The sequence below is a fragment of the Pholcus phalangioides genome, unplaced genomic scaffold, assembly GCF_987345545.1.
Source record: "Pholcus phalangioides strain wild (caught in Gottingen) unplaced genomic scaffold, Ppha-v1.0 ptg000004l_1, whole genome shotgun sequence".
In the NCBI taxonomy this organism is placed as follows: Eukaryota; Metazoa; Arthropoda; class Arachnida; order Araneae; family Pholcidae; genus Pholcus; species Pholcus phalangioides.
The window spans coordinates 42,997,622-43,025,547 of NW_028301597.1; the positions used below are offsets into that span (position 1 = coordinate 42,997,622).

Sequence of the window (27,926 nt, forward strand, 5' to 3'; positions counted from 1 at the left end):
TATAGGATGGAATAGCGCGACCCGACTGAACAAACACCCATTTGCGGCCCTGCCGTGGCACGTTTTCAAACCAAAGAGGTGGCCCGCACTCTTCTAAAGGTTGAACACTCTTGCTTTAGTCAAGCATTTTCTATTAACTTTCGTTGCGCCCCCCCCCCATGTTTTAGGGAAAAAACTATAAAGTTATGAAGATTCATTACTGCGTAATTTTTGTTAATTTTTAGGGCATGGATTCTCTCTTGGCTCAAGAAAAAATGGGAATTTTATTCAGTGAAAAATGAAAACTTTCTCAAGAAATTTTTAACGCGTGAAAACGTAAAATGTGAAATTCATTTTTTTTTTCATGCGATCCGCCGTATGGAATTTTTTTTCCATCAAATTTTTTATATATTTGATACAGCATCTTTGAGCTCAACATAGAAATCATCAGATTCGTTTTGAATTTTATGCAAATTGTTCGGTTTGCCATCGCTTCCAGGAAGAGTCGTAACAGTGACCACTACGTCATTATCTGCCTTCGATGAGCTTCCACTCTTGAACATGACCTTTTCCAACGCTATGAATGGGGCTTCAAATATCAACGTGAACAGGAAAGCAACGAGGAACGACGCAAATACATAGGCCAAGTACATGTACACCTGCAGATAGAAATAATTCATGAAAGAATCATTAAAAAATAGAAATCTCATTATTTCAAGTGTTCCAAATCCTCCGAAGATGATGCCACTCCCCGTTGTTACTACGAAGGTTCCGGCAGCTTTGCTGGTGCGAAGATAAATCCGGGGAAAAAAATTCAAGTGGCCTTGCGGGGAATCGAACCAACACAGTCTATAGAAGAAGGCCTCCGCACGAAGCTCTTGGCGTTACTGAAACAGGTCATATAGCCATTGGATATAGCAGGCCGACGCATGCGTCATCTTCACCCTTTTTTGTAGTATATCCAATGGCTATAGGTGAGATGGCTTTCTTTAATAACGTCAAGAGCTTGGTGTGAAGGCCTTCTTCTATAGGCGATATTGATTGAACACACGTTCTCTCACTTACCGAGAAGCGCTCTTGACTACTAGACTACAAATCCACCGAATCCTCTTTTCTGGGCGCTGAACGGAGCCGTACATGAGTTCGGTCTGGCTGTCCATATGCGGCCCCATTTAGCGCTCACGAGCTCTAAGGAATGATCGAGATTTGTTGGTTTTGGTTTATGTGGCAGTGGTTCTCAACCTGGAACCATATGGCTCCGTTGCCGTCTGGGGATATTCTAGGGAGGCCGCGGGTGATAATCAGATGAAAGGGGAGTCATAAATAGATGTGAAAAAATGTAATTACTTTCAGAATCCAGAGAGCTGTCCATGGAGCAGGGGCCATCTAAACCTATGTGGGCATTGCTCGGGGTCTTCATGTCTATAGGTACCCTTCATGATGACATCTGGTTCTATGATTTTTTAGTGTAAATATATAAGCTTATTTCCTACCAAGTGTGGGGCCCCAGAAAAGAAAGAAGCCCGGGGTAGTTCCAGGGTTTGGTACGGACCCATAGTGATGTGTCGGGAGGTGCGATTTATTGTGTAGGTTCGTTGGATCATCCAAGCATTTCACACACACCTATTACTCCCATATAATTCGTCTCTAGAAAGATATGGCAATCCCTCCCTGCTATTGGATCTGTGCATCGCCCAGAGTAACAGAGATCGCGGTCTTATTTATAAAATTGTTGTCCATTATAAACGTAGTTTTCACTAAATTCAATTCATTATGTAGAAAGTGTCTCATTCGTACATGAGGATGGGGGGGGGGGATCCTAGCTAAAACGAGGGAGGGCCACGGGAAGAAAATATGGTTCAAAGGGGAGACTAAAAAAGGTTGAGAACCACTGGCACTCACTCGGCAAGTGGGAGGACGTGAGTTCGATTCCCCGCAAGGCCAGATGCATTTTCTTTCTTGGTTCTATCTTTGCATCAGTCAGCTGTCAAAACTCCAAATCATTTTGGAACATTCCCGATCAACTTTCAGAGATCATGATATAGTCACTTTGAAAATTTGCACTTACCATTGATCTATGATTTATCTGTATATGCATCCTTGAACTGCCGGTGTATAAGTACTGTATTAGAGGATGTACCAAGTAAACCGCGTAAGTTAGACGGCTCAGTGGTGCGAATACTTTCCAGCTTAGTAGAGAGTTGATGACACCTGCGGGGGAAAACATAGCTATTATTTAGTAATTCACGACCAATTCTAAATTAGTTATTCTATCACTAACAAATAAAAGCTATAGGGTAAGGCAATAGACATGTGGTGGGCTAAAAGCCCACAGCCCGAATTTCAAAAAATCGTATAAAATAACTCAGTTGGTAGAAGAAAGCGCGGTAAAATTTTCCAAAACAGTGTTGCTCAATCCATGGTCAAGACAGACTGAAAAATTTCTGTTTAATTAAAGGACAACTATTCAAGTTAATGCCGCCTGACAGTCCAGTGTTTAGAGAGGTAGCTTTTGACTGTGCAGGTCAGGGTTCGAATCCCGGTTCGGGCAGGGATATCTACTATCACTAACAAACTCCCTGGACAGATCTTACCGATGTCTTGGGAATACGTAACCAATACGTTATTATTAAAGAAAATTAACTGTATTAGCAATACTCTCACCGTCCATCCCTTTGGGAAAGAGCGCAAACCATCCTAAGATGGTCTCTCTGGGCGGTTAGCAGTCATGTCTGTCTGTCTGTATTAGCAATATTCCGATGGAATAATTCAAGTGAAAATTAAGATTCTTATACTACTCGGTCGTACATACGCCGAGTAAGCATTCTTCTTAGGGATTCGGTACATGCCAGAATGTGCTGCTTGTGTATATGTAGTGCGGCCCTAACGTATAAATGCGTTCTGACTGATATGATTCTGACCACATGAATCTATATTGTAAGAATCATACGTGTTTAACATTCTACTGATGCTGACACCTGTCTCCATCACTAGAAGTGAAAATCGAAGATGCCGGCATTTTCATATTATGCAAGTATCGTGTTGAAATTCTGCCTGCACTCTGCAGGAAGACATTTTCGAATGAGAGACCGGATTGCATTCGCGCCTTGAAATCGGAAAACTGCAGGAAAATCCAACTTCAGTTAACCATCACTGTGTTACTAACGGAATTCGAACCTGGCTCCTCGTGATGTGAGTCCATGACGATGCCCCCTCACGACCGCACAGCAGCGGATACTTGCACTATAAGTAGTAATCTGTCCATGGGAATACACAGGATCGATTTCTCTCCCCCCCCCCTTCCTTTTTTTAGAGAGGGGGCTTGTTCCAGGAATTTCTTCCAGAAAAATTTCGAATTATCAGCCTTCAAAAGGCATTTGAATTTCCAGAAATTGATTGAAACAGCATATAAGGGATATTTTCTTTCGATATTTAGATTTATTTACGAAAACATTAAAAAATAATAAATTTTTTATTTACTTGATGAGAGGGAGGCACAAGTCCCCAATGCCACCCCCCCCCCCTGCGGAGTGCATTTCTTTGGGTGTCCCTTAAGTTCAAAAAGGTTGAGAAGCACCGGTCAAGAAAGTTTCTTATGCAATTAAAAAATGATTCCAAATCGCACTCACAGGTGGCATCGTACCATAAAACGTGAACAACATAAATTTCATACAAAAAATTGCAGTACGTATTCAACATTTTTTTTACCAACTACTACCCATGTTTTAACTTGTAAAATTTGCTTTGAAAAGGAATAAATAATATTCCGTTTACACCGTTCATGCTAAATTTTCATACTCACCGCAATTCCCAGTAGCGCAGGATATAGTGACATACGCCAGACAGCTCGTATATATTATCTTGCTCGCGCACGCGTAAAGCACTGATATGACCATGCCTGGAGGTTTGTTCTCTTCAAAGTTCCAGTTTTGAACACCGTATACTAGAGTCAACCCCAAACCGATGGACAATATATATCCGCAGATATTAACGAACTTGGGTATAAAAAGGTTCGGTTTGCAGTAGATGAAAACGCCAACTGTCAGTCCTATCGCATATGTGGTTATATGCACGTGCGATGGGTAATATACATGGTGCAGGTAATAAAGTACATCCTCTGGTGTCCAAGAGGCACTGATAATCACTGTCGGCGGAAGACTGTAAGCGATGTGGTTGACCACCAAAGCAGCTATGCCGGCCAACATCAGCACAGCAATGATGATTCCTCCGCGAATCGGATTCCTGTACAAAACGAATCAAATTACACCGATGTTTAGTATTTATCACTTAAGTTCTATAGCATAATACAGTCGACGCTCGTTAGAATGACCCCACATTATAGCGATCATTCCATTACAGCGACCGGTAGGATAAGTCCCAAATATTTTTTACAGAATGTGTATCAGATATGTTTGACTTTCGATATAACGTCCCTCCCAAGATAGCGTCTGTTTTCCACGCGTCGAAGGGGGTCGTTATATCGAGCGTAGACTGTAGGAAATACACTATTCAGTATATTATAGCAGAGCTGGACAAATCCCAGGTGCGAGGTCACCATGGTGATGACTAAAAAAGTTGGTATTGACACTTGAAATTTTATTTTTGTATTTACTAAATTTTGCAGGTTGGTTGCAGCACAAAATGTTTGGAACTTATAGCAGCATATCTGCATAAGGGTCGCATGCCCCGAAAAAGTCAAAAGGAGCATTATTTTGCAGTTTTTTCTTCGGGTAAAAATTTATTTGGCGCCGAAAATTTTTTTGTGCGCCTAGACTTTCTTACGATTTGTCCAGTCCTGTATTTTAGTATCTATTAAGTACACATTACGGTATATATGAGCATACTTTTCTTATACAGTTCTTACTTTTTGATGCATGCAATCACTGGAAAAGATAACAGGTAAAGATGCATTTCAACTGCTAAATACCATGTCCAAGGTATGCACTAAGAAACCATAATAAAAGAAAATTCTCATTATCAAATTTTATTTCATCGTCATTAGCATTCCTAAATATTTCATTTAGATAACGTGTGATTGAATAAGGAGGGGTTTTTCAGTCATTAAAATTTCAGCTGTATTGCGAATTATTGACTTACCCTTTTGCTCCTGTCCATGTAGTTATTGATAAACAACAGGTTATGCCACCAGTATTTTTGACATCTATTAGCCATTTGACCGTAAGTTTCGTTCCAGAAAGGACCTGATCCTGCATATCGCAACAGTAAAGCTATGGCCATTATAAATAATGCTGGTGGCAGCAGTCTGAAATCATTCCAACACTTCATAATGCAGAAAAAAAAACCTCAATAACAACTTCATACAAAATGTTTCTATTTCTTTCATGTCTAATTTTTTCTTGATAAACATGGAGATATTCAAAGTTGTTACAAGCAATTTATTTTACGGAATTTAACACAATGTTTTTTGAAAATTTCTGCTAAGCCAGGTATGAAATAATTACGTCATTTAGCACCCCATAAAATGCCATGTCCTTTTATATCGAAAGTACTCTCTCAAATCATTCTCGGGTGCAAATTAAGGGCGAAAGAAAAATGTGTTCCATTGCCAAGTCAGTTTCACAGTCTCTGAGCTTGCCATTGCTAAAATAAATATTGGTGAAATTTACACCACACAATGAAATATAATCAGTAAATTTTTAATTTATGCAAATAAATTCCAATTAATATAATTTTTAAAAATGATCTTATTTATGCAGATATTCGGTAGAGAACCAAATAGGCCGAATACCGAATAGCAGCTGAATATTTGTCCCATCTCGAGAATATACCCTGCATCATCTTGACTGAAGAATTTGAACGAAGTGAATTATATTTCTTTACAAGAAAAATTTAAAAAAAAGCTGCTGAAATTTATGTTTTTAATCTATTTTTTGAGTATCCAAATTGCAAAAAAAAAATGAATGCTCGAATCTGAAACGGATAATGTAATTAAATATTTAAATTATATAAATGGGAACTTTTTCTCTCTCACCTCCATATTCTGTGGAAAACGTATTGAAATAATCCAATGTTTTCGACTTTAGATTTCATTCGGGTATATACGAGCAACACGGAGCTGTGGACAAAATAATTATCACATTTTTATATACATTCAAAATTTCAAAAAGAACTGAAAAAAATATTCGACGCAATTATAGAATTACGCAATAGAATTTTTGCATTCAGTGTTCTATTGTACCAAATATTTGTTACACCAGCGGTTCTCAACCTTTTTCGACTAGCGGAGCCCTTTTTGGCATATAATTTCTATGGCGGAGCCCCGTAGACCTATTTTTTACTTATTCAGCAAAATTACTGATTTATTTTTATTATTGTAAAGTAATTACAATTATTTTTTTAAAAAATTACTGTTTTTATTTTATTTTCCTCGAACGGCCGCGGAGCCCCTGGGGAGCACCGGTTGAGAACCGTTGTGTTACACCATAATGCATTATACCCATTTAATCGAATTGAGAAGTATAATGAATTGGAAAATCTCCGGTCATTGGGACTAAATTTTCATGCAATTGCGACTACAATAACAGTTTGAGCATGTGCTTACGTGATTATCCAATGCAACCGCTAGACAGAACAGTCTTATTTTCTAGCATTGCATCTAGATTTGATTTCAGTTTGTGTAAATTGCACCATGCGGTAAAATTACTAGTTTTAATATTTCACCATGATTATTAGTTTTTTCGTGATAATTACTATTTTTTTAGGTTGCTGCATTTTGATATAATCGACATCCATATTTTTTATGAAAATCTTTTTTTTCCACCACCTCGTTGGGCATTTGGCCTGTTGTCACCTTTGTATTTCTATTAGCAAGTAGGAGGCGAAACTGCTGCCCAAGCGTCGGACCGGAGAAGGTGCCACTTGCCAACTTCTCTTTCAGCATTTCTAGGCGGTGTGGGGTGTCAAAATGGATGATTGCCCGGATGACGAGGTGTTTGATTTCATCTAAGGGGCCGTTCAAGTATTACGTCATTATCGATGGAGGGGGTTTCCGATTTGCTGACTTTTGATGACAAGGGGGGGAGGGGGGGGTTTGGATAATGCTTACGTCATCAACCACCCTTTATGAAAATATGAGTTAAGATTCAGAGGGGCAGAGCTGATGACGACATTTTGCTGGAAAGGGGGGGGGGGTCGAAATTGCTAAACATTTCCTTACGTAATACTTGAACGGCCCCTAAGAATGAAATGAATTTTTTAAATAAATCCAGTTTGGTATTCCGGAGTAAATTTTAATTCCATGCACAAAGAACTGCATCATTGTGATCAAATCAATTATAATTGAGGATTAACTATATTCTTATTCAAATATGACAGCACAATTTCTATTAGGCCGGGACTATGCTATAAAAGTTTTCTACAAGTTCTTTTATAACATTTGAAAAATTCAACCAATAAAATTATAGATTGTATTTTCTCGAATGTAACCGATGAGCTTTATTGGTTGGATTTTTCAAGTTTTATAAAAGGAATTTTATCAAACTTTTATAATGTAACCACGGCCTTTAAAAAAAAGTCGTACCTCATGAAGAAGAAAGCCTCGACTGAGTAATATCCATTAATTACCACTTGAAACGGCAATGACCTTACAATAGTTTTTGGATAAAGATTCGAATCTAGGAAAAGTAAATAATTATACTAATCAATGTACTTACAGATAATAATTATTCTAACAGGGTGTAAAGTTCCTGTACACCATTTATCTGTTGAACCGTTGGTTTTGGTCACATACTTTTACAATTTTATACCTCAGTACACACACACACACATATGCGACATTTAGTCCAATTACATATCCAATAAAATGTTATTTTGATACTTTTGCTAATTGTTAAGTATGCTTCTATAACCAACGGTGCGAAAGATAAAGTATATTTTGGCACATACCCGGAGAGTTAGACACTCTCTGACATTAGATATTTTCCACCACAAGTCACAGATCAAAAAAAAATTATCCGATTGCATGCTCTGCTTTATACTTACTGTAAGTCTGGGGTATGATGAACAAGTATGTATGATTCAAAACGACCCACAACATAGATATAACTTTCATTCCTCTGAATATTCCTATGTATTCACACGAATCCATCTTCATCAGCTTAATCGCATTTATTCTGAATGAGAAACACAACAGCGCTTCCACAAGAACGTCTGATAAAATAGAGGAACACGGAAGAATGTTAATTAAAATTATTTAGGATGAAATTACAAACCTCAATTGCATGTTAAATCCACAGGAAAATGCATACTTTACTCGGTTTTGAAGGCTATTGTTGGCCATGACATATTATATCAGTGTTAACACTTCAACCTTCTAATACTTACAAGTCGTTAAGATTAAGTGAAAATTTACGTGGAACTGCATTAATGAGAGAAATTATTTGCAAACCCAAGAGAAAAAAATATAATGATAGGAGAAAAATGTATAGAATGCCTTTATATGCTATATATTAACCAATTTCTGCTAATTTAAATGCTTTTTTCAAGGGTGGTAAAACTCCAAATTTCTCGGAAACTGAATTTTTGTGCCCCTCTTCAAGCCTTTTGTTCCCCATTCCATGAATCGATTATGCATACGTCCCTGCTGACACCTATCATATGAAAATAAAACTATCTGGTTGTAATTCGCGAATTAAAATTGATTGGCCATTTAAAATCAGTATGCAGCATCAAAATGAACAGCATAATGATATGAAGTCATGCATTGCTCATTTTGATGCCGCACCGGTGTAAACTTAATACGCTATTATACCCACTGATATGTTTGCCGCAGACTTTAGCTATTATATTTTGTTGTTATAATGTTATGTAAAGTTATATATTATTACATAAAGAATTATTTGTACCTTTTTGGTATGTTGGATCTTAGAATATAAATGTAGTTAAAACTAACGGTGAATGAGATATTTTATTACGTACATTTTTTTTTTATTTCTCGTAGATAGCAGCAATGCTTCCAGTGTCAATACAAACAAATCCCGTTATAACGAACTCCAACAGGCCGGAGAAATCACTTCGTTATAACTTAATTCCAGGTTTTTTCATTCTTCCTATGTAAACTTGTCTGGGATATTGGAAAACTGTTCGTTACAACGAGATTTTCGCTATAACGGTATTCGTCAAAACGGGATTCGATTGTAATATGCTCTCTTATTACTCACGGATAAAAAAGCATCGGGCTCCAGCCGATGCTCCTACCTCCCACCTATCAAATAAATAAAAAACTTACTCTTACAATTCTGAAAGTAACATTTTGGCTGTTCGTTTGAAGACGGAGCAGTGTCAACAACATATAGTGGTCTGATCCTAAAAAGTAAGTTTTATGTGCCATAATAATAACGGCTACTATATATTTATCCATCATGTAGTAGCCTCAACAATTTGAAGCAACATTTCGCAGACCGGCACCGATCCTCTAACCAGTAGATGAAGAACACGGTGTATCATACGATACTTACTTTCGTTGCTTCTCTGAGTTTCGGATTTCCTGATGAAGATATCCAAGATTGTTCCAGCTATGAAAAGTCCAATAGCAATGCTCAGCACAACCCTGGAAGTAAAAGTTCAGGGATACAAAATATTTTTTTCTAGAGTTCTGTTTATAAATTAGTTGTTAAATCGCATGGAGAGGAAAATAAGGCATTTCTAGAAAATGATGTTAGAAAATTCTGACGTTGCACGTAATAATGAATTTGAAATGTACTTACATGGATATTATTTCGGGATAGAATAATTTTAAGCTACCATCTTCTTTGGTTTGACATGAATATACCTTCACCTTAATGTCACTTTGGAATGCGTTCATAACTAGGAAAAAAAAAATCTCATTCACAACATGTTCTTCGCAACATTTCGCAATTACAAGGATTTGGCAGCAATATTTAAATTTTACACAAAAGTGTGGTAAAGGGTGTGTCAGATAATCGAGAGTATAAAATGGTATGTTGGTAATACACGGTAGGATTAAAATGTTAAATCGCAAATCTCCATAAATTTTTTCACAGCAAGGCCGGGTCTAAAATTAAGTTTTATTTTTCATAATAAGGGCAGTTTCGACACATGGTCCCACCCCAGGGGATCATCCATGGTAATATCTTGTGATATGACTTTTGCCAAAGTACTGTAACCCGGCCTTACTTTGTACCTAAACCGGTAACTTTACCTCAATCATGCGATCGCGAAACACTAGTTCATCTTTTACAACTGTGAAAGCGTGCAGTGACCCAATTCGATAAGATACTCGCCTGAATTACCAAAGAATGTTTAGAGGTGTCACCTCCACATAAATTAGCATATATTTCACCTCTATATATTGACACCAGGTTCGTCCTCGTCAGAAACTTTCCTGACAGAGGGATACAACAGAAACGGTGGCATGACTACAGAAAAAGATTGCTATCGCAAGGAGTCCCACACCCGAGGGATTAGCGTACCAACCACTCGATGGGTGTAACAAATGATTGCCATTCGGAATCGGCAATAAATTGTAATTCCAGGTCTAACTGGCTTTCGTGTGCAGAAAATAACCGTGGTGGGACAAAAATGATCAAATACACCAATCCCGAAAAAAAAATGTCATCGTTGCCTAGGGGCGATTCTAATGAAAATTTCCAAACAGTTTTGATTTTCCCCGACAGGGGACATTATCGCACGTTAACTCATGTATTTGACTTAGTGATGCGTCTGCTATTTTGGATATCATTTGCATACCATGTATGTGCTTGATGAATTTACCAGGAATTTTGTCAATAAGTTGCATTGTGCTGTCAAAAAACGACTTAATTAGAAAGTAAAAGTTATTTATTTATGAGTATAGAAACTAATTATTTTTGAAATCATACCCATAATATTGTAATTCACTATTAATCATTATACGCTCGATTGCAATTTCATGGTAATGTTTGGAGCAAAACTGGAGCTAGTTTGCAGCAAAAGGTCATGTAAAAACAACCACAAAAAAAGTAGTTTTTTTTTATAATAAAATAATAACAAATTCCATTCATATTACGTACTTGCTTTTTGTACATATTGAATGAAATAAGTTGCAGTTTTGTGAATTTCGATTATTTTTTCTTCCATTCAAGACCAAAAGTCTCCCGTAGTACCATGTGGCAACACAGTAAATTTCAACTAGGTCGACAGTGCTCCGAAACATTGTTTTGCTGAGATTATGTTTATTAAATAATTAATCAGGGCCGCAACGCTAGATGCTTGGTCACCAGGGGCAAAGCGCGCATTTTGGCACCCTCTTGTAACGTTAAAGGAGAGGATTCAGAATGAAATTTGCACCCCCCTCGGGACTCGAGAACAGCCTGCTCCCCCCTAGTTGCGGCCCTATAATGAATATACTGTGAAACCTGAAAACAACGGCCACTAACGAGACCGAGATGATGGCCGTTATTGGGAGGTAACCGTTGTTATTCAGTATTCCTAAGTTCAGTATTTCTGAAACATATATTAAATTTTCAGATTGCTTCTACAATTATAACAACAACCCTTAGTAAGAAGTTTATTAATTAGAAGATATATATAGTTTAATTAAAATTATTTAATTTGCAACCTTTTGTACAATTTAGTTACATATTAATTATGGTAATTATAGAATATGGTAATTAACTGGAAAAATCTGCTTTGTAGTACGTGACATTTATTTTCTATTGAAGATGCGGAAATTTTTTTTACTTGAATAATTTTATTTGTGATTTTCAATTGTTAATTACGTTCAAAAAATTTTCTCTCTCTCTTCATAGACCTTCCTGGTCAGTTCGTTTACCGACTGTCGACCCTTGAGGGCCGGGCCTCGGTTAAAAATTCAATTCTGGTCTTGGTCTGACCACTGAGCTATAGGTCTGACATGGACTAGGACTAGAGGACAGGACTGAAGACATAAACAGCAGAAATCGGGGTTCCACAACTGGCGTTCCACATGCTGCCATCTATTGAGCAATATTTACACTAACACCTCATCTGTAACGATGAAAGTGAGATTAAAAGGCGAAATATTCGACCTGAGTCTGGTCTAGCGATGGGTCTAGCCACGACCACCTAGATAACCTGTGTAATTTAGGTGGTCGTGTTATGGGGCGCCACATCCGCCTGCCTTCCCCCTTTTTCGGAGGCGACTGTTATGGGAGGTTTTACTGTATAAGTTGTTGTAAAAAGCAAGGGCGAATCTATAGAGCTCACTGTAGAGAGGGCACTGAGCTCAGTTACTTTACTAACTCTAAACTTTACTTATAGCTCAGTGAGATGGGGTTGTTCTTTTGACTGATTTTTTGAATTCGTGAATAGGGTGACCATACATCTCCCATTTAAGTAAAGTAACCTTGCACGCGATATATGAGAATTTGTAGGCTAATATTTCTAACCGGAAAGAAGGGACCCTAGAATACTATCACTTTGCCGGAGAAGCGGAAGGAAGGGGTACTCATGATTACATTTCACGGAAGTAAGGTGCTTTGTGCATCAGTCCGGGGTTGTGAGCGGTTCTATCGTGATTACATTGGCACGACCCTACTTCAAGAAACTATAAAGTAGAGCGGGCTCATTGTCCTCCATCTCTAAAAGGTAAAGTTGCCGCTCATGTGACGTATAATCGTTGAAATAGTGCAAGATACGGAAGAGCGATAATACTGACGTCACACTTCCGCTAAAGTATGGTGGATGAGTCAGTCTGGTATTTCAAGGATCTCTATCCCTACCCATAACCACTGAATGCAACTCACGAAATAACAATATGATTCGCATGGCCGTAACAAAACGGTCGGGAATGTCAACATTAATCATTGGAAATGTACTTACTTTTCGTTCCAATATGTTCAACGTCCTTTCTCGTGCAAGTTGAAGGTGAACATACAGCAGTTCCGATGGAAAAATAATATAAATGAGGTTCATACGATTTTATTATGGATCCGGTCAACTGCAATTGAAGCGAAAATAATTGGTTTAAAGGAATATTTGAGTATTTATAATCCCAAGTTGATTGGTTTTAAACAAAATTTCATAATGCGAATAATGAATCGTAATGTCAACGAAGACAAATTTAAATCTGAAAAAAAAAATTCAATTTCACTTGACGTTTACAATAAATGTTGGAGTCACATCCAGAGATGTATTAACGGGGGAGGGGGGGGGGGGTTGCAAGCATTCTCCAGCCAGGGGCGGAGAAATTTGAGTACGAATTTTTCCAGAAAATTAGAGTAGAATTAGGACAATTGGAGGAAAACCATAAATCCAACTTGTTAGAGTAATTTATGGGTTTTGTTGAGCTAACAACGAATGATGCATATGAGCAATTAAAACAAGTGTGCAAGCATGGAAGTGATGAAGATTGCAAGCAAGAGATCGGCGAACCAGGCTGGTTTATCACCTAGAGTGTGTGCAAGAATGGAACGGACCTAGAAAGCAAGAAAAATATCAGTCAGAATCCAAAAGAGTGGCCTAGAGAGTTTGTAAGCGTTTGAGTGACCAAAATGATGAGGAGCAGTGTGCAAGTGAAAACAGTGCACCGAAACAGTATGCAAGATGCAAGCATGTGAGTGCCCAAAACACTGTTCAAGCATGGGTGTGACTAAAATTTTGATCGAGAGATCGATCCCCAAGACAAAAAACCTCCACAAAAAAAGAGTGGGCATATAGAGTGTGCAAGCATGGGAGTGACCTAGAAAGCGATAAAAATGTCAGTGAGCGGCCAAAGAATGACCTGAGGTCGGTCGTTCACTGGAAGCGATACTGCATGCGACAAGCTACGGGAGTGGCAACAGCCGACATTAAGTCCGACGATAAAGTGCGTCTGATGTCATCCACTGAACACTACCTACTACTCAGTTCGCGACTGCACTCCAAGCAGACACGTGTATTTCTTTACCCTTCAAACATCAAAACGGGCATCGCTAAACCCACTCTAAAATGCCATATCCTTTTCATGAAGTAGGATTTTTTTTCTGATTTTCAGCAGATGCAAATTAAGGGGTGAATGGAAGAGCGTTCTGTTGAGAAATCAACTTTTCAAAATATCTGGGCTCGGAAATGCTAAAATAAGTGGCTTCTAACGGCACGAGATACATCGTGAATGCCACTTAGAGGGTTAAATAATCAATAGGAAGTAATGAAAAACTAAAATCCGTTAGAAAATTTATCAAGTACATACTTAATGAGACACCTGACACAAACTCGGAGAAGGCGTTCTTGTTGTAAATAAAAAAATTATTGATTTTAATCTATTCATACTGACCATCATAACCCATGAACGGCAATTATCAAAATAACAGCTTCCATGTTCACGTAGGAAAAAACTGAGAGAGCGCCCAAGGAGGAAAAGAAAATGGAGCAAGTGGCGCGAAAGAAAGTAAACAACCCGTATCTGCGGTTGATCTGTGCAGATCAACACCACCTATAGAACAAGCATCCGCACGAAGCTCGTCACGTCACCGAAGAAGGCCATTTCATCTATTGCCATTGGATATACCAAACTGACGAATGCGATATCTTTACCTTTTTTGCAGTATATCCAATGGCAATAGGAGAAATGGCTGCCTTCATTGACGTCACAAGCTTCGTGCGCAGAGTTTGTTCTATAGGTGGTGTTGCGCAGATACGGCAAAGAGCATGAGATCCCATTTCATTTGGAAAATTCGGTCGCCTGCTGTTATAGCCGAAAATCACTAGCTGAAGTTCGAAGTACTTTCTGTGCAATTGGATCAGTCTTGCAAATATAGACAGTTGTGCGCCACTTGTTTATCGCTTCAAGTGGCTTCTAGGGGATGACCGGCCTGTGGATGAGTAAGCATGGATTTGACCAAAAGAAAGTGATCTGTACAATGTGAAAACATGTGGGTGACGAAAAAAAAGGGGGAGGGACGCAGTAGCCCAGGTCGATGAGATACTCACCTAAAGTGCCGAAGGATGTTTAGAGATATCACGAGTTCGATACCCGGTTCATCCTTGTCAGAAACTTTCCTGACACAGGGGTACAACAGAAACGGTGTCATGACCACAGGAAAAGATTACTACCACATTGAGTCCTACACCGAGGGGTTGCGCACCAGTCTCTCGGTGAGTTTTTAAAAGGCTGCCGTTCGAAATCAGCAATAAATTATACATCCCGGTCTAATTAACCCTCGTGTGCAGAAGACAACCGTGGTGGGACAAAAATGATCAAATGACCAAAAAAAAAAGAGTGACTTGAAAGATAGAGACATGTTAGAATAGGACATATAAGAGACCTGCCTGTTGCCAAATCTCAGAAATGAGTCGTCAAGAAAATTGGACTAGAATAGGAAAAGGGCAGCCAAAACCATAAACCGCTTCTGGCCACGTCGTGCTTATACTCACAGAATTGGGTCCAGTGAACTGATGGGCTTCGATTCTACTTCCATTACTGACGTGAAATGGCGTTACTTTTGGTGTAGGAAGTAATATTTCCACGTTGCAGTATTTTCCCACAAATCTGTCCTGGACTTGAATAGCGAGACACTCGTCATAATCGCCCATACTTGTCAAACGTCCATTCAGCATTCCACTGGGGATTTTCCCTGCTGCGTCGATCACTGAAAATTCACAAAAATCGTATAGTTGTGGGGCTTTATTGAACAGTGTTTAGATGTTGACATGCGTGCGGTAAAAGCCCGAACACTGGTGAAACCTAGGTTTTACATAAGTGAATTGGTGTTGACTTTTACCAAGTCAAAGCCAGTTTTCAATGAACTAATTAACAGTCATGAATTAAGTTCCTGCAGCTTATTAATTAAAAATTATAAATATTGAATAAATATGATTTTTATAATGATATTAATTATAATTATTCAATGATTATAATTAATAAATAATTAACAAATTGATTAATTAACCATCACGATTTCATTAGTTCCTTACACCGATCAACCAAGTAATTTACTTTAAACAAAACAAAACTCGTTCTTGATGAATCAATCACTATGAACTTGTTACTTCCTAACGATTACTAACTAACTAACTATTTAATAATTAAAAATAATTAATTATTATTTAATAACTCATAGACATAATTAATAAAAAATTTAATTGTTCCTCGTAGCAAGCTCGTCAGGACTCCACACGTACTTGATTAGCGTAAAGAAATAATACGCTCACGTTGGCTAATTAATTCATCAGACAATTATTAGTAAATTGTAATTATTGAATAACTGTAATTAATTAATCCACCATTAGTTATAATAAATAGATAATTGTAATTATTAATTTCCAGGAAGTAATAAATTCATCATCAGCCTGCCAGGCCTTTTGTAAGTCGCTATTATAGCCCTGAGGGCAGGACTCGGCAAAAAATCCTCGCATTCAAAAAATTCCGCAATAAATTCATGATAATCAATTGATTCATTAATAACGAGCTTCCACTAATTCGGTAAATCAATTAATTACTCCGAACAGTATGAACTTTAAATCAGTAACCTATTAATTATAATTACTTTTTTACGTAACTTCAGATAATGTGGTTCGTCACGTTCAAATACAAATACACATACAAATACAACGCCACAACAGGCAAAATGCCCAACGAGGTGGCTGAGAAAAAGATGCCCATAAAAATATGGATGTCATATATTTCAAAAATACAGCAACCCAATTGAAAATGCAATTAACACAAATTACAAACAATATATACACATGATAAAATATTATACAACGCCCATAAAGAATACTTATGGTTGTCTTATTTTAAGAATGGATAGCTTCTAGATTTACCCCAACATGTTTATCGTATTTCTTTTTGAATGTGTCCATTGTGCTACAATTTACTACCTCCGGGGGGTAAGCTATTCCATTTATTAACAACCCTATTAGAGAAAAATTCCCTGCGACACCATAGCTTCGCATTGTCCATCACCAATCGATACTGGTGTCCCCTTCTAAAAGCAGTCGATTGGCGGTGTACTGAAAGTTCATGGTCCATCCTATCCATCCCATTGGAAATTTTGAACATTTCGATCGTATCTCCTCGACACATGCGTTCATCCAATGTAAACATATTCAAAAAATGAAGTCTCTCTTCATAACTCAAGCCCTGTGTGCCAATAAGGACACGCGTAGCTCTTCTCTGCACCCCTTCAACCAAGTATATGTCCCTCTGTAGGTATGGTCTCCAAAACCTCACAGCATACTCCAGTCCAGGACGAACTAAGCCTCGAAAAAGCGGAAGAATGACTTTAGGAGAACGCGAAGAGACTTGGAGGATTTATGGTGGTTAGTTAATTAATTCAATCAAATAACTGAATAAATTAATTTCATTACAATCAAATAATTATTAATCGTCAGGAACGTCCATGATGGTGAATTTATCTGTTAAAAACCGTCTTTGACTTGGTAAAAGCAGAAAATACGCTTGTTAACGTTTTCGTTTCGGGCTTTTACCAACTCGCCTCCGTTAAACCTAGGTTTTAACAGTCTTCGGGCTGTTACCGTGACATATATATTTAGAGACAACACCGTAAACATGCCATACAGCCATACTCACTCTCGAAAGCCCATCTCTCCATCTTTCTCAAGGCCATCAGCGTCATCATAAGATCCCGTGAACATGTCGGCGATATATCAGGAAGCGAGATATTACCATGCGAGTCCATCGTGAAAGACATCAGCCTTCCAACTTCTTGGGAAGTGAATTTCCTGATCCTCTTTTCGATTTCGCTCCATTTCGTCTTCAGATCCTCGATGTCAGAAATCCCGTCCACTCTACTATAGAATTCGGAGAAGACGTCGTCGTCGGGGCGAATAAACATCGGCAAAATTAGGAGCAGAAATTTTGTAAGGACCATTGTGTTGTCAACGGATTATCTCTTCTCTAAATAGAGAAATAAACAAAATGTTCTTTGAATTTCGTCTTCAAAGAAACCAATATAGCAAAGAAAACTTGTTTGCATGATACAGAAATGTCATGCGATTAAAACATCATCATGTATTTCATGGTTAGGTCAGTTCATTGCCAGCGTATTCTTCTTCTTTTGTCTTTTCCATTTTTCCATCGCGTGCACGTTTCTCAAGTACGTTTATTACGCATAGGGAACAAATTAAAGAATGTTTGTTCCACTGGGATTTTTTTTTATAGTACATTGTCATGCGATTTAATTCACACTCAGTATGAAAATATTAATGGAAAGGAAAGTCGATACACAACTACCATTTTGCAATTTTCTTTTCCGTTTTTATAAATTTAGATTCCAAATTATTCTTCCAATGTCACACAAATATGATAATATCAGTACGTAAATGCGTTTAGAAATCATCTGTTTTAATTAAAGTGCGTTAAAATACCTAATACAGTAAAGCCCCCTTTTTTTGCGGTCACTCGCGGGACAAAACGATTCATCCGTAAAAGAAGGGGACCGCATCAGAAGTGTTGTTTCTGTAAAATACGATATTTATTAACAATAACTGAAATGGTTCTTTGTTTGCAAATAAGCGAAATTCTGGCAATATAAGATGCGTTTAAAGCAGTGATTTCCAACGTGGACGTTATCGCCTTGGGGGCGATGGAAAGTTCCAGGGAGGCGGTAGAAGCTACGAGTATAACATAGGATCCTATGGGTTAGATTGCGTTGGGGAGGGGGCGATGGGACAAAAAAGGTTGGGAAACTATGGTTCAAAGGCATGAAAGTACATTCTTATATATTCACAACTACAATTTCAGAAGAAATATTACACTGAATTTACATCTAATAATCTCAGAAGTTGACCGCAAGATATATTTTAAGCAGTAATTACATCAGTGGAACCTCTCGCTAACGGACAACCTTGTTATTGAAAATTATGTTCGTTAAGGGGGAGCGTCCGTTAATGGATTGTAAAACATAATGAAGCCCGTGGACGAAATTAAAAAAAAGTGTTCAACGGGAAGTGTCAGCACTACACATAACAAGCACTACACAGTAACAAACTTCACGATAGGTTCACTCCGAGGAATGTGGGCGAGGTGCATGTGTGGTTTAGTAGTGTCCGTTATGGGATGTTTCATTGTATACATTTGAGTTAAAATTTCCCATAAAAATATTTTTTTTAAGCTCAATGACGTGCAAAAAATGTAGTCGAAGCCTAAAATTCGTTCTACTTCACTGAGATATAGGAGATAGGATCATCTATCAAGGTTGGCTCCGCTTAGAACTGTCGGCTCTTGGGCCAAGAAATGCTTTGGATACCTTTAACCGTTTGCGGTGCTATATCGAGTTGAAATCACTATAGGACAACATCAGGAAACAAATGTACTTCTCGTTGTTACAACGGCCCCTTACGATGACATAAAGCCCCCCTTCCTGTGAATTCGGTTTTTTAGCAGAACTCATAGGCTATACAAAACCGCGAAAGGAAAAACATTCAGGGAGCCTTCCTGATTGCGGGGCAGGCGTTATGAACTGCAACAACGAAGTATATCGAGAAAAACCTTTGGAATCTTAGAGGTGGACTAAGGTATATGTTAATCAGTGATAAATCTATACATTTTACCTACAAAGCGTCGAAAACATATTTTGAAGCACAATGATGCACAAATGATCACTCCTCTAGAAGTTCAAATTCAAAATGATGGAGCAAAAGAGTTTTCTGTATCATTGGAATCACGAGTACCGCTAATGTCTATCATAGATGAGCACCCTTAAAGCAGTTCTCATATACGATTTCACACAAATCAGCATTGTACCAGTTCTTGGATATTTTAAGTGGTATTTAATTGGAGATTTCACACATGGATATTTTGCGATGATTGAAACGAACCTAAGTATGGGACGCTCTTGGGTATTTCAGTGAGCACCTAGATGCGTTCAAGCAACGGGTTGAAGGTTTTTGATCTAGTAAATTGAATTAAGTGTTCCGTATATCTCCAGTTAGGCTATATAGCTACAGCAATATTACCAAAGATATTCATCAATTGAGTAAAGTATTTTATTCATGGATAGAGAGTTATGAAAAAAACGTCCATTTGAAACAATATTTTGAGTTTGACTGTTAATGTGATTGTTTAAACTGAATGCATTCTTGGAAAAACTATTCGAAAGCGCAATAGTTAATTTTTCCTCAGTTTTGGATTGTCGTCCGTCCAGATTGGACGTAATTTACAAGACCTCTCCGTATCATCGATTAGGTAATCCCGCTAAATGTAAGTATTTATTGATAATTCTTTTATTCTAGAATGTAACTATTTCACTCCCTTTAAATATTATGTGTATGAAACCAAATAGTTTTTTTTTTCTATTGGTAGGTGAATGGCAGGTCCGTGTAAGCTGCTGAAGAGGAGCAACAAGTCGTGTCTGAGAATCCTCGTTCGGGTAAGTACGGACATGGTGATTTCAGTTTTCAATAAATAATATGTTTTATTTTTTATACTCAAGCATCAATTTTTTTTTGCATAAGTAGTTTGTACTTATGAATTTTTGTGGAAATTTAAATGATCCTATTTTTTCCAACCACAACTTATGTAATTGATAGTTTTAGAGAGCCAAGTTGTGTTTACCGTTTTCCCACGCATTAGCCGACATGCCGTAAAACTCGAGGGACACCAGGTCTCTGAATTTTTAGGGTCTGGTCCGTTCCCGACATGCTGGGAAAAACGAGGTTTAATAAGGTTCACAGGCATTCAGCCTGTTCAATGGAGTTTTAGAGTAAAACGGTTTAAGAATTTTTCCAGAATCTGTGACTCGAATTCCCCGAAATAAAGAAAATCGTGGTTGTTTCTTGCAGGCTGGTTTCCCTCGCTATTTCCCGGCACGCTGGCTAATACGGAGGGATACGGTACATGCACATAAAAATAAATATTAATCTTTATTTGACTTTTCTTTTGGGTCTGAAAATATTGGGGATGGGTAACTGGATCCTATATCACATTGAATCATAAAAATGCATTTAATAGATGATGATTCAATATATCGTATTACAATAGATGCTGTCGTGAAGATGACATCGTCTCGAAGTGCAACGGCTTTGATGAGGGATCACATCGTAGAAGTGACTCCATCTTGTTAGGATCTTTTACAAACGCGGGGTGAGCTCTTTCAGAAGACAATCTTCTAGCTTTTGCGAAAACCGGTGGTCCCGTAGTTTCAATGAAGTGCATGACAGAGTGTTTCTTTGGAACTGCATTTAGAACTGAGCTTCAGCTAAAACGCTTCGATATCTCCGGTGTTAATATCTACTGCGATGTGTCTACTGACGATATACGCCCGTATATACCCGTTTCAATGCGACGTCTAGCGTTCGACTCTGTGCATAATCTGTCCCATCCTGGGATAAAAGCCACTCTAGGTATGGTACGCAAACGATTTATTTGGAAATCGATTGCGAGAGACTGCAAAGATTGGTGTCGTACTTGCATCGCTTGCCAGAAGTCGAAGGTTATCAAACATACCAAGTCTCCTTTAGGCTCTTTCCAGGTTCCTGATTCTCGTTTTGCACACGTTCATCTGGACATTGTCGGACCCTTGCCTCCCTCTAAAGGATACACGTATCTCTTGACATGCGTTGATCGGTACACACGGTGGCCCGAAGCGGTACCAATGTCTAACCAAACCGCTGAAACTACAGCTGAGACATTCTTTTCTACCTGGGTGTGTCGGTTTGGCGTTCCTGAAAAGTTGACCACAGATCAAGGTCGTCAGTTTGAGAGTGATCTATTTCGCTCTCTTGCACGGCTGTGCGGCATCGAAAAATCCCGCACCACTGCCTACAATCCAAAGTGTAACGGCCAGGTTGAGAGATTCCACCGCGATCTCAAAGCCTCTCTGATGTGTGTCCTCAAAGGTAACGAGCACTGGACAGAGGTTCTACCTACAGTCCTGTTGGGGTTACGTTCCAGCATCAAAGAAGACCTCCAAGTATCAACCGCTGAGTTGGTATACGGCACAGCCCTACGCCTTCCTGGTGAACTCTTCCGGCACTCGGATGAGCGAGACGTCCTACCTCGATATGACTTCTTGCAGAGACTGAGAGACCATTTCTCCCGTGTGAGACCAGTACCAACCTCTCATCACAATTCGTCTAAGCCCTTCGTCTCGACAGACTTGCTAACTTCTCCATCAGTATTCGTCCGACAAGACTGTGTACGCAAACCTCTACAACAACCATACACCGGACCATTTGAAGTTATTTCAAGAACTGATAAGTATTTTATGTTGAACATTAATGGCAATCATAAAAATGTATCCATAGATCGCCTTAAGCCATGTTTTATGTTAAATAATAATTTATGTGACACGTTCAAAAATCAGTATATTTCCAGGTCTGGCCGAAGAGTGCGATTTCGTATTGACCCTTCGAAATTAGCTATATGATTCGTAATTATGTATGGTATATATATATATATTGCAATTTTTTTTTTATTATTTGTATGATTATTATTCAAATTTTCTTCTCTTAAATGTTTCGTCTTCGACTGGAGGGGGAGTGCCGTAGTGCGTTCTTATCTGTATAGATGGCGCACCCTCCTCACGCTCCTGGTGATTGTAAAAAAAAGAAAAAATGTCAGTTGGAATTATACCACCGATTTGTATACACGTGTCATCCTTCTCGTTATGTTTCTTTCGTATATTAAATCGTTAAATTTTCATTACGTTTTATGTCGTCACTACAAGCATCGGATTATGTTAGTTTCAGTTGGGGTGGGGGAGTTCGGAGAAAAAAAATTCGGAAGAAAGGGGTTATTGAACAAAACCTCTGGGGCAAATCTGCTATAAAATACTATTGTTTTCGAATAAATTTATCAATAACTAATTCGGGGTATAAGTTAACTTATGTTCTCTTAAATCAGGTAAACAATTTCAATTAGTGTAAAAGAGAGACCGTTTAATAAGTTTACCAAATGCCAAAGCATAATCCGTTCAATAAGAGGAGTGTAAACTGTAACACTCATGAGTTCGAGTAAAATTCAAACTCTATGTGGACAAAAGTAAAAAATAAATGAAGAAAATGTTGACGAAATAAGTCACAACAGTGCTGAAGAGTCCCAGTGGTGGATAATAATCTATAATAAATTTGTGGTCATGGATAATTTCGGTAGAATCCAAGAGAAAAGGAAAATAATCAGTTGGTCCTGTGACATAATCCCTGGTCTGGAACTAAACCGAATCAACAGAAAAATCCACAATATACAAACAATGTAGAACGAAATCAATTGATTCAAAATAAACAGGCGTAAACCGTAATTATCGTATCAAAATACATTCCTAAAATTTAAAAAAAATTACGCAATAGTTAATATATTGTAACGAATAACTTTAAATTATTCCATAATAAATACTTTTGTTAAATTAATGAGGGTAACAAATACGATAGAAGGTAGACTTTTTCACGCTTCTCTGTATTTGTTTAATTATCCCATGTGTGTGTCTACTCGTCTAATTTAGATTTTAAGGAAACAAATAATTTTAAGTATCGGGTTATCAATTATAAAAAATTTTAAATGGCATAAACTATCTGAATGATGAACTACATCATTATTACGTAATACACAATAATAATCCCACCCCGTGAATGGTCACATATATTATACATGTACATAGTCGATAGATCGAAAATTGGGAGAACATATTAAAATGTAAAAAGAGAAAAAATAGTATAATATAATATTTCCAACAAAAGGTATTTTTACGTGACCAAAGTATAAATTGTATGGTATTCCGATAAGATTTGTAATTGTAAATTACATATGTGTAGTAATGAATTAAAAGTTATTAAACATTCCGTTGAAATTCAAATGCTTCGATATAAAAAAGACATTTCATAAAAATGAATTTTAATTAATTGCCCGAAGAAATTCAACAGACATTTCCGAATATGATGATACAATAAAATATTCAGTTCAAAATATTGCACCATTTAAAGTATACATTAAAAAAAAAATGTAAGTTAAAGCAACAAAAAGACATAAAAGATAGGATCATATGCAAAATTAATCCAAAATGCCAAAATCATCATGTTTAGGCTCTAGGACTGTAATTGCGCAGTTTATATGATATCCATATAGGGCACGGCATCTACCCTGTTGGTAAATGAGTAAGTGAGCGTTGCAGAAAACTTTACCAAGAGGGTATGGAGAGGATGTATATGTGAATCTCGCCCCAGATTTTTCTGATAGAGAACCATATACATGCCTCTCACACGCAGATGTCTGGAAACGTTATTACATTGGCAAACGAGTAGGTGAGCGTTGCTGAAAAACTTGCCTCTGCAAAACGTTGACAGTATCTGAGTGGACGCCAAAGTGCAAAACAAAAGTGCACGCGAAAAAACGTATTAATGACTATGAAATTGAAACATCCATCATGTAACGGAGAAAAATCGAAAATAATTAAAGTAAGAATTGTAATAATTGTAAGGTAACTTTCAAATGATGATTTTAAAAGTTTCAAAACTGACATAACTAATATACCTTATTTGTACTACTTATGTTTATGTAACTAATATATGATGAAAGAATAAAATGTCATTTCTAAATTTAATGTTTAGGAGGAAAAACTTCTCATTTAAAGATTTGCAATCAATCTCTAGAAATACTAAAACGTGCAGAAAAAATATTGCAAGATACTTTAAACTACCTAGTAACTTACATATTAATTTCTTCACAGATATAAAATTATTTCCTAATTATATTTTTAAAATATTAAAACTAAACTTTCTTATAATTTTCTTACAAAATCTAGAATAATGTATGTAGTTAATTACATACTAAAAACGCTTGAAAGATTAGTAAATGTCCCTGAATTTAGTGCACCATAATAAAACTATAACTATTATAGTGAAGCCATAAAATCAGAATTAAACAATTTAAATCTATCGGTAATATGTAAAAATTAATTTTAAAAAAATCATTCACTCTTGTCTTTGTTCTCGCATTTGCTGTAACATTTGTGTTGTGTGTTTTAAATAAAATAGCCATTAGAAACTGAAACTGGAGAAGAATCTAACCAACTTTCAAGAAAGAAGAATATGAAAATATACTTTCATTCGTAAAACATAAATCAACGGAAGTTAAATATAACTTAATTCCCCTCTTCACTCGTAAAATTATACATTATTATCAATAATTAAAATTTAAGTACACATTAATATAAAAATCCCTTCACTTTTTATATTATTAACGCTTTAATTATTTCATTCAAAACCATTATTTACAAAACCAAACTAGAACCGTATCTTAAATTAATAAAACTCTAAAAATGATTAACTATCTCTAAGCGGAATTGATATCCTTATAAAACGAAATTTTAAATGCAGATAACTGTACTTCATCAAAATATTTCAATAAAATACCTCATAAGATTGATTAAAACAAATAATGTTCAGTCTTTGAACATCGTTAAACTGATTTTAATTGCATATAAGCAATAAAATTATGACTAAAAATACGATGTCAATTTGTTATAATCCTGAAGTTTCATTAGACGAAATCATTAAAAGTTAATTATTAGTTAATGAAGAGTTAATTTGCAAGCATATATATATTTATTTATTTAAACTGATATATATATATATATATAGTTAATTTGGTAAAACGAGTACGTGAGCGTTGCAGAAAGCTTCACCAAGAGAGTATGATGATACTGTATATATGAGTATACGCTATGTACTGTATTCCTCTCACATGTAGATGACTTGCGGCGTCATTATACTGGCAAACGAGTAGGTGAGCGTGCTGAAAAATTTGCTTTTGAAATGCGTCAATGGAATCTACGTGGACGCCAAAGTGCAGAAATAGGATTCAAAGAATACAAAGAATATAAGTTTAATACTTTAACAAAGTAAATATAATTGCAATATTTGAAAAAAAAAGTAAATCGAAGTTCTTTAAGACCAATGTAAGGCACGGCGACTACCCTGTTGGTAAATGAGTAAAATCAATCAATGAAAATCAATTAAAAATAATTTAAATAGAAGTTTTTTAAGTGGATAAACTGAATATTATTTTGATATTAATGTAAATTATATATAAGATTAGTAGCGAAAACATCTGGTAGGAATGTAACATTTATGGTATTATTTATATTATTTAAATTTAATTGAGAGTTATAGTTGCATAATGAATGATAGGAAAATCAATTGTAATACTCATAACAATCGCATCACCTACTCTTCAGCATTCGCACAAAAAATCACCTTAATCAATAGGCTTGCCATCAAATCGAATTATCAATTCTAAAAATGCCTGCAGATCTTAACCTACGATTGCTTTTTATCAGAACTAATCATTTGGTTAGTTAAACGGTTTCCCTAGGTGCAGATATTTTTCAATACATGCCTTAACCCTTAGGACTAGTTCAGATGCAACAACAATAATTGCAACATTTTTATTAAAAATTAAGCAAAAGGTGACGGAAGAATCCGAAAATATACGATAATCAAATAAAATTTAAACAATGTAACAAAAAAGATTCTTAAAGTTTAATTAATATCTTATATAATTCCTTGTAATTTATTGTATTAGAATTCAGGACTGTAATACGGGAGTTTAGGACCAATGTTAGGCACGACGTCTGCCCTGTTGGTAAATGAGTAAGTGAGCGCTGCAAAAAACTTTACTAAAAGGGTATGGTGAGATTGTATATATATATATATATAGGGCGCACCATATATAGTCTCCCACATGTGGATTTAAGGAAGCTTCATTCGACTGGCAAACTAGTAGGTGAGCGTTGCTGAAAACTTTGCCTTTGAAATACGTTGACAGCATCTACGTGGACGCTAAAGGGCAGAAAATGTGAATATTGACCAAAAACTAAATATATATAATTAATAATAATTTATTTTCACAGGCTATGACTATATTGTTGCACTACACCCAATTATTACACCAAAAGAACTTTGAAATAAACATTTGATACAAAAATGATGTGATTATATATACAATAAAACTATTTTTTTAATTCTAAGAATAGATAAAATAAAATTCGATAAAAAAAAGTTAATTAAAAACATACAAATGACCCAAATAGAAAACGTATAGCTTGATTAAAAGAAACAATTGTCCTTATTTTTCAAGAATAAATAATAGTTTATCGAGCAAAAAAATAAATCTGAAGTTGGATTAAAGGGTACCCATATGGACTTCAATTGGACCTTAAATTTAAGGATATAAATCATAGTTTCCCAAAATTTTTGGGAAACTGATATTAACAACGGCCCCTTCTTCAAGAATTTTCCCTTATCATCGCCCCTCCAACATAAGTCAAACCATAGGATCATATGTTAAAACAAAACGCGCCTTCCACTCTCTGAACCTTTCCATCGCCCCCCATTGGGTGATATTGTCCACTTTGGGAAACACTGGCATAAATTCACTAAAAACATTCTCGAAGGAATTAATCATATAGTAATAACTAAATTTCTAACAATTTAGTTACTGAATAATATTAATTATCATTAATGTAGTGCAGGTGTCAACTGTTTAGCAATTCCATGTAAGGCACGGCGTCTACCCTGTTGGTGAATGAGTAGGCGAGCGTTGCAGAAAACTTTATGAACACGGTAATGGACTCTTGGCATGTGTGCACGTTTCTCGCACATAGATTTCCGGAAGCGTTATTCCACTGGTAAGCGAGTAGGTGAGCGTTGCTGAATACTTTGCCTTCGAAATGTGCTGGCAGCATCTGTGTGGGCGCGAAAGTGCAGAAAAACCAAAAAAAAAAAAAAAAACAACTGTAGACTAAGATTTAACGGCGAAAAATATATTTTAAAAAATCTCATAAAAACAGTATTATAAAGTAATTATTTGAAATTATGATTTCAACGGTTTCAAATCTATCGTTAATACTCTGATCACACTACGAATATTCATATATTGCTAATATTTTCAACAGACACACAAATAAACTCAAATTTTTAATATTAAACTTTTATGATAAAAGTCTCTCGTTTGTCTAAAAATCTCAGTTTACAAACTCTTAAGAATACTAAAATACCTAAGACGCTAACAATAC

At 36.6% G+C, this 27,926-nt stretch overlaps 1 protein-coding gene across 1 annotated transcript; it reads right to left on the reverse strand.

Annotated features, from left to right (window-relative positions):
• Positions 1-383: 383 nt before the first annotated feature.
• On the reverse strand, positions 384-17,753 carry LOC149087627 (nose resistant to fluoxetine protein 6-like). Its single transcript, XM_089231932.1, has 13 exons — positions 17,489-17,753; positions 15,331-15,545; positions 12,799-12,916; positions 9,705-9,804; positions 9,456-9,547; positions 7,981-8,148; positions 7,520-7,613; positions 5,972-6,055; positions 5,077-5,242; positions 4,844-4,923; positions 3,782-4,221; positions 2,048-2,190; positions 384-638 (listed from the first exon to the last, which is right to left on the reverse strand). The coding sequence occupies exons 1-13, from the start codon at positions 17,751-17,753 to the stop codon at positions 384-386; spliced, it is 2,220 nt and encodes a 739-aa protein (XP_089088058.1).
• Positions 17,754-27,926: the final 10,173 nt, after the last annotated feature.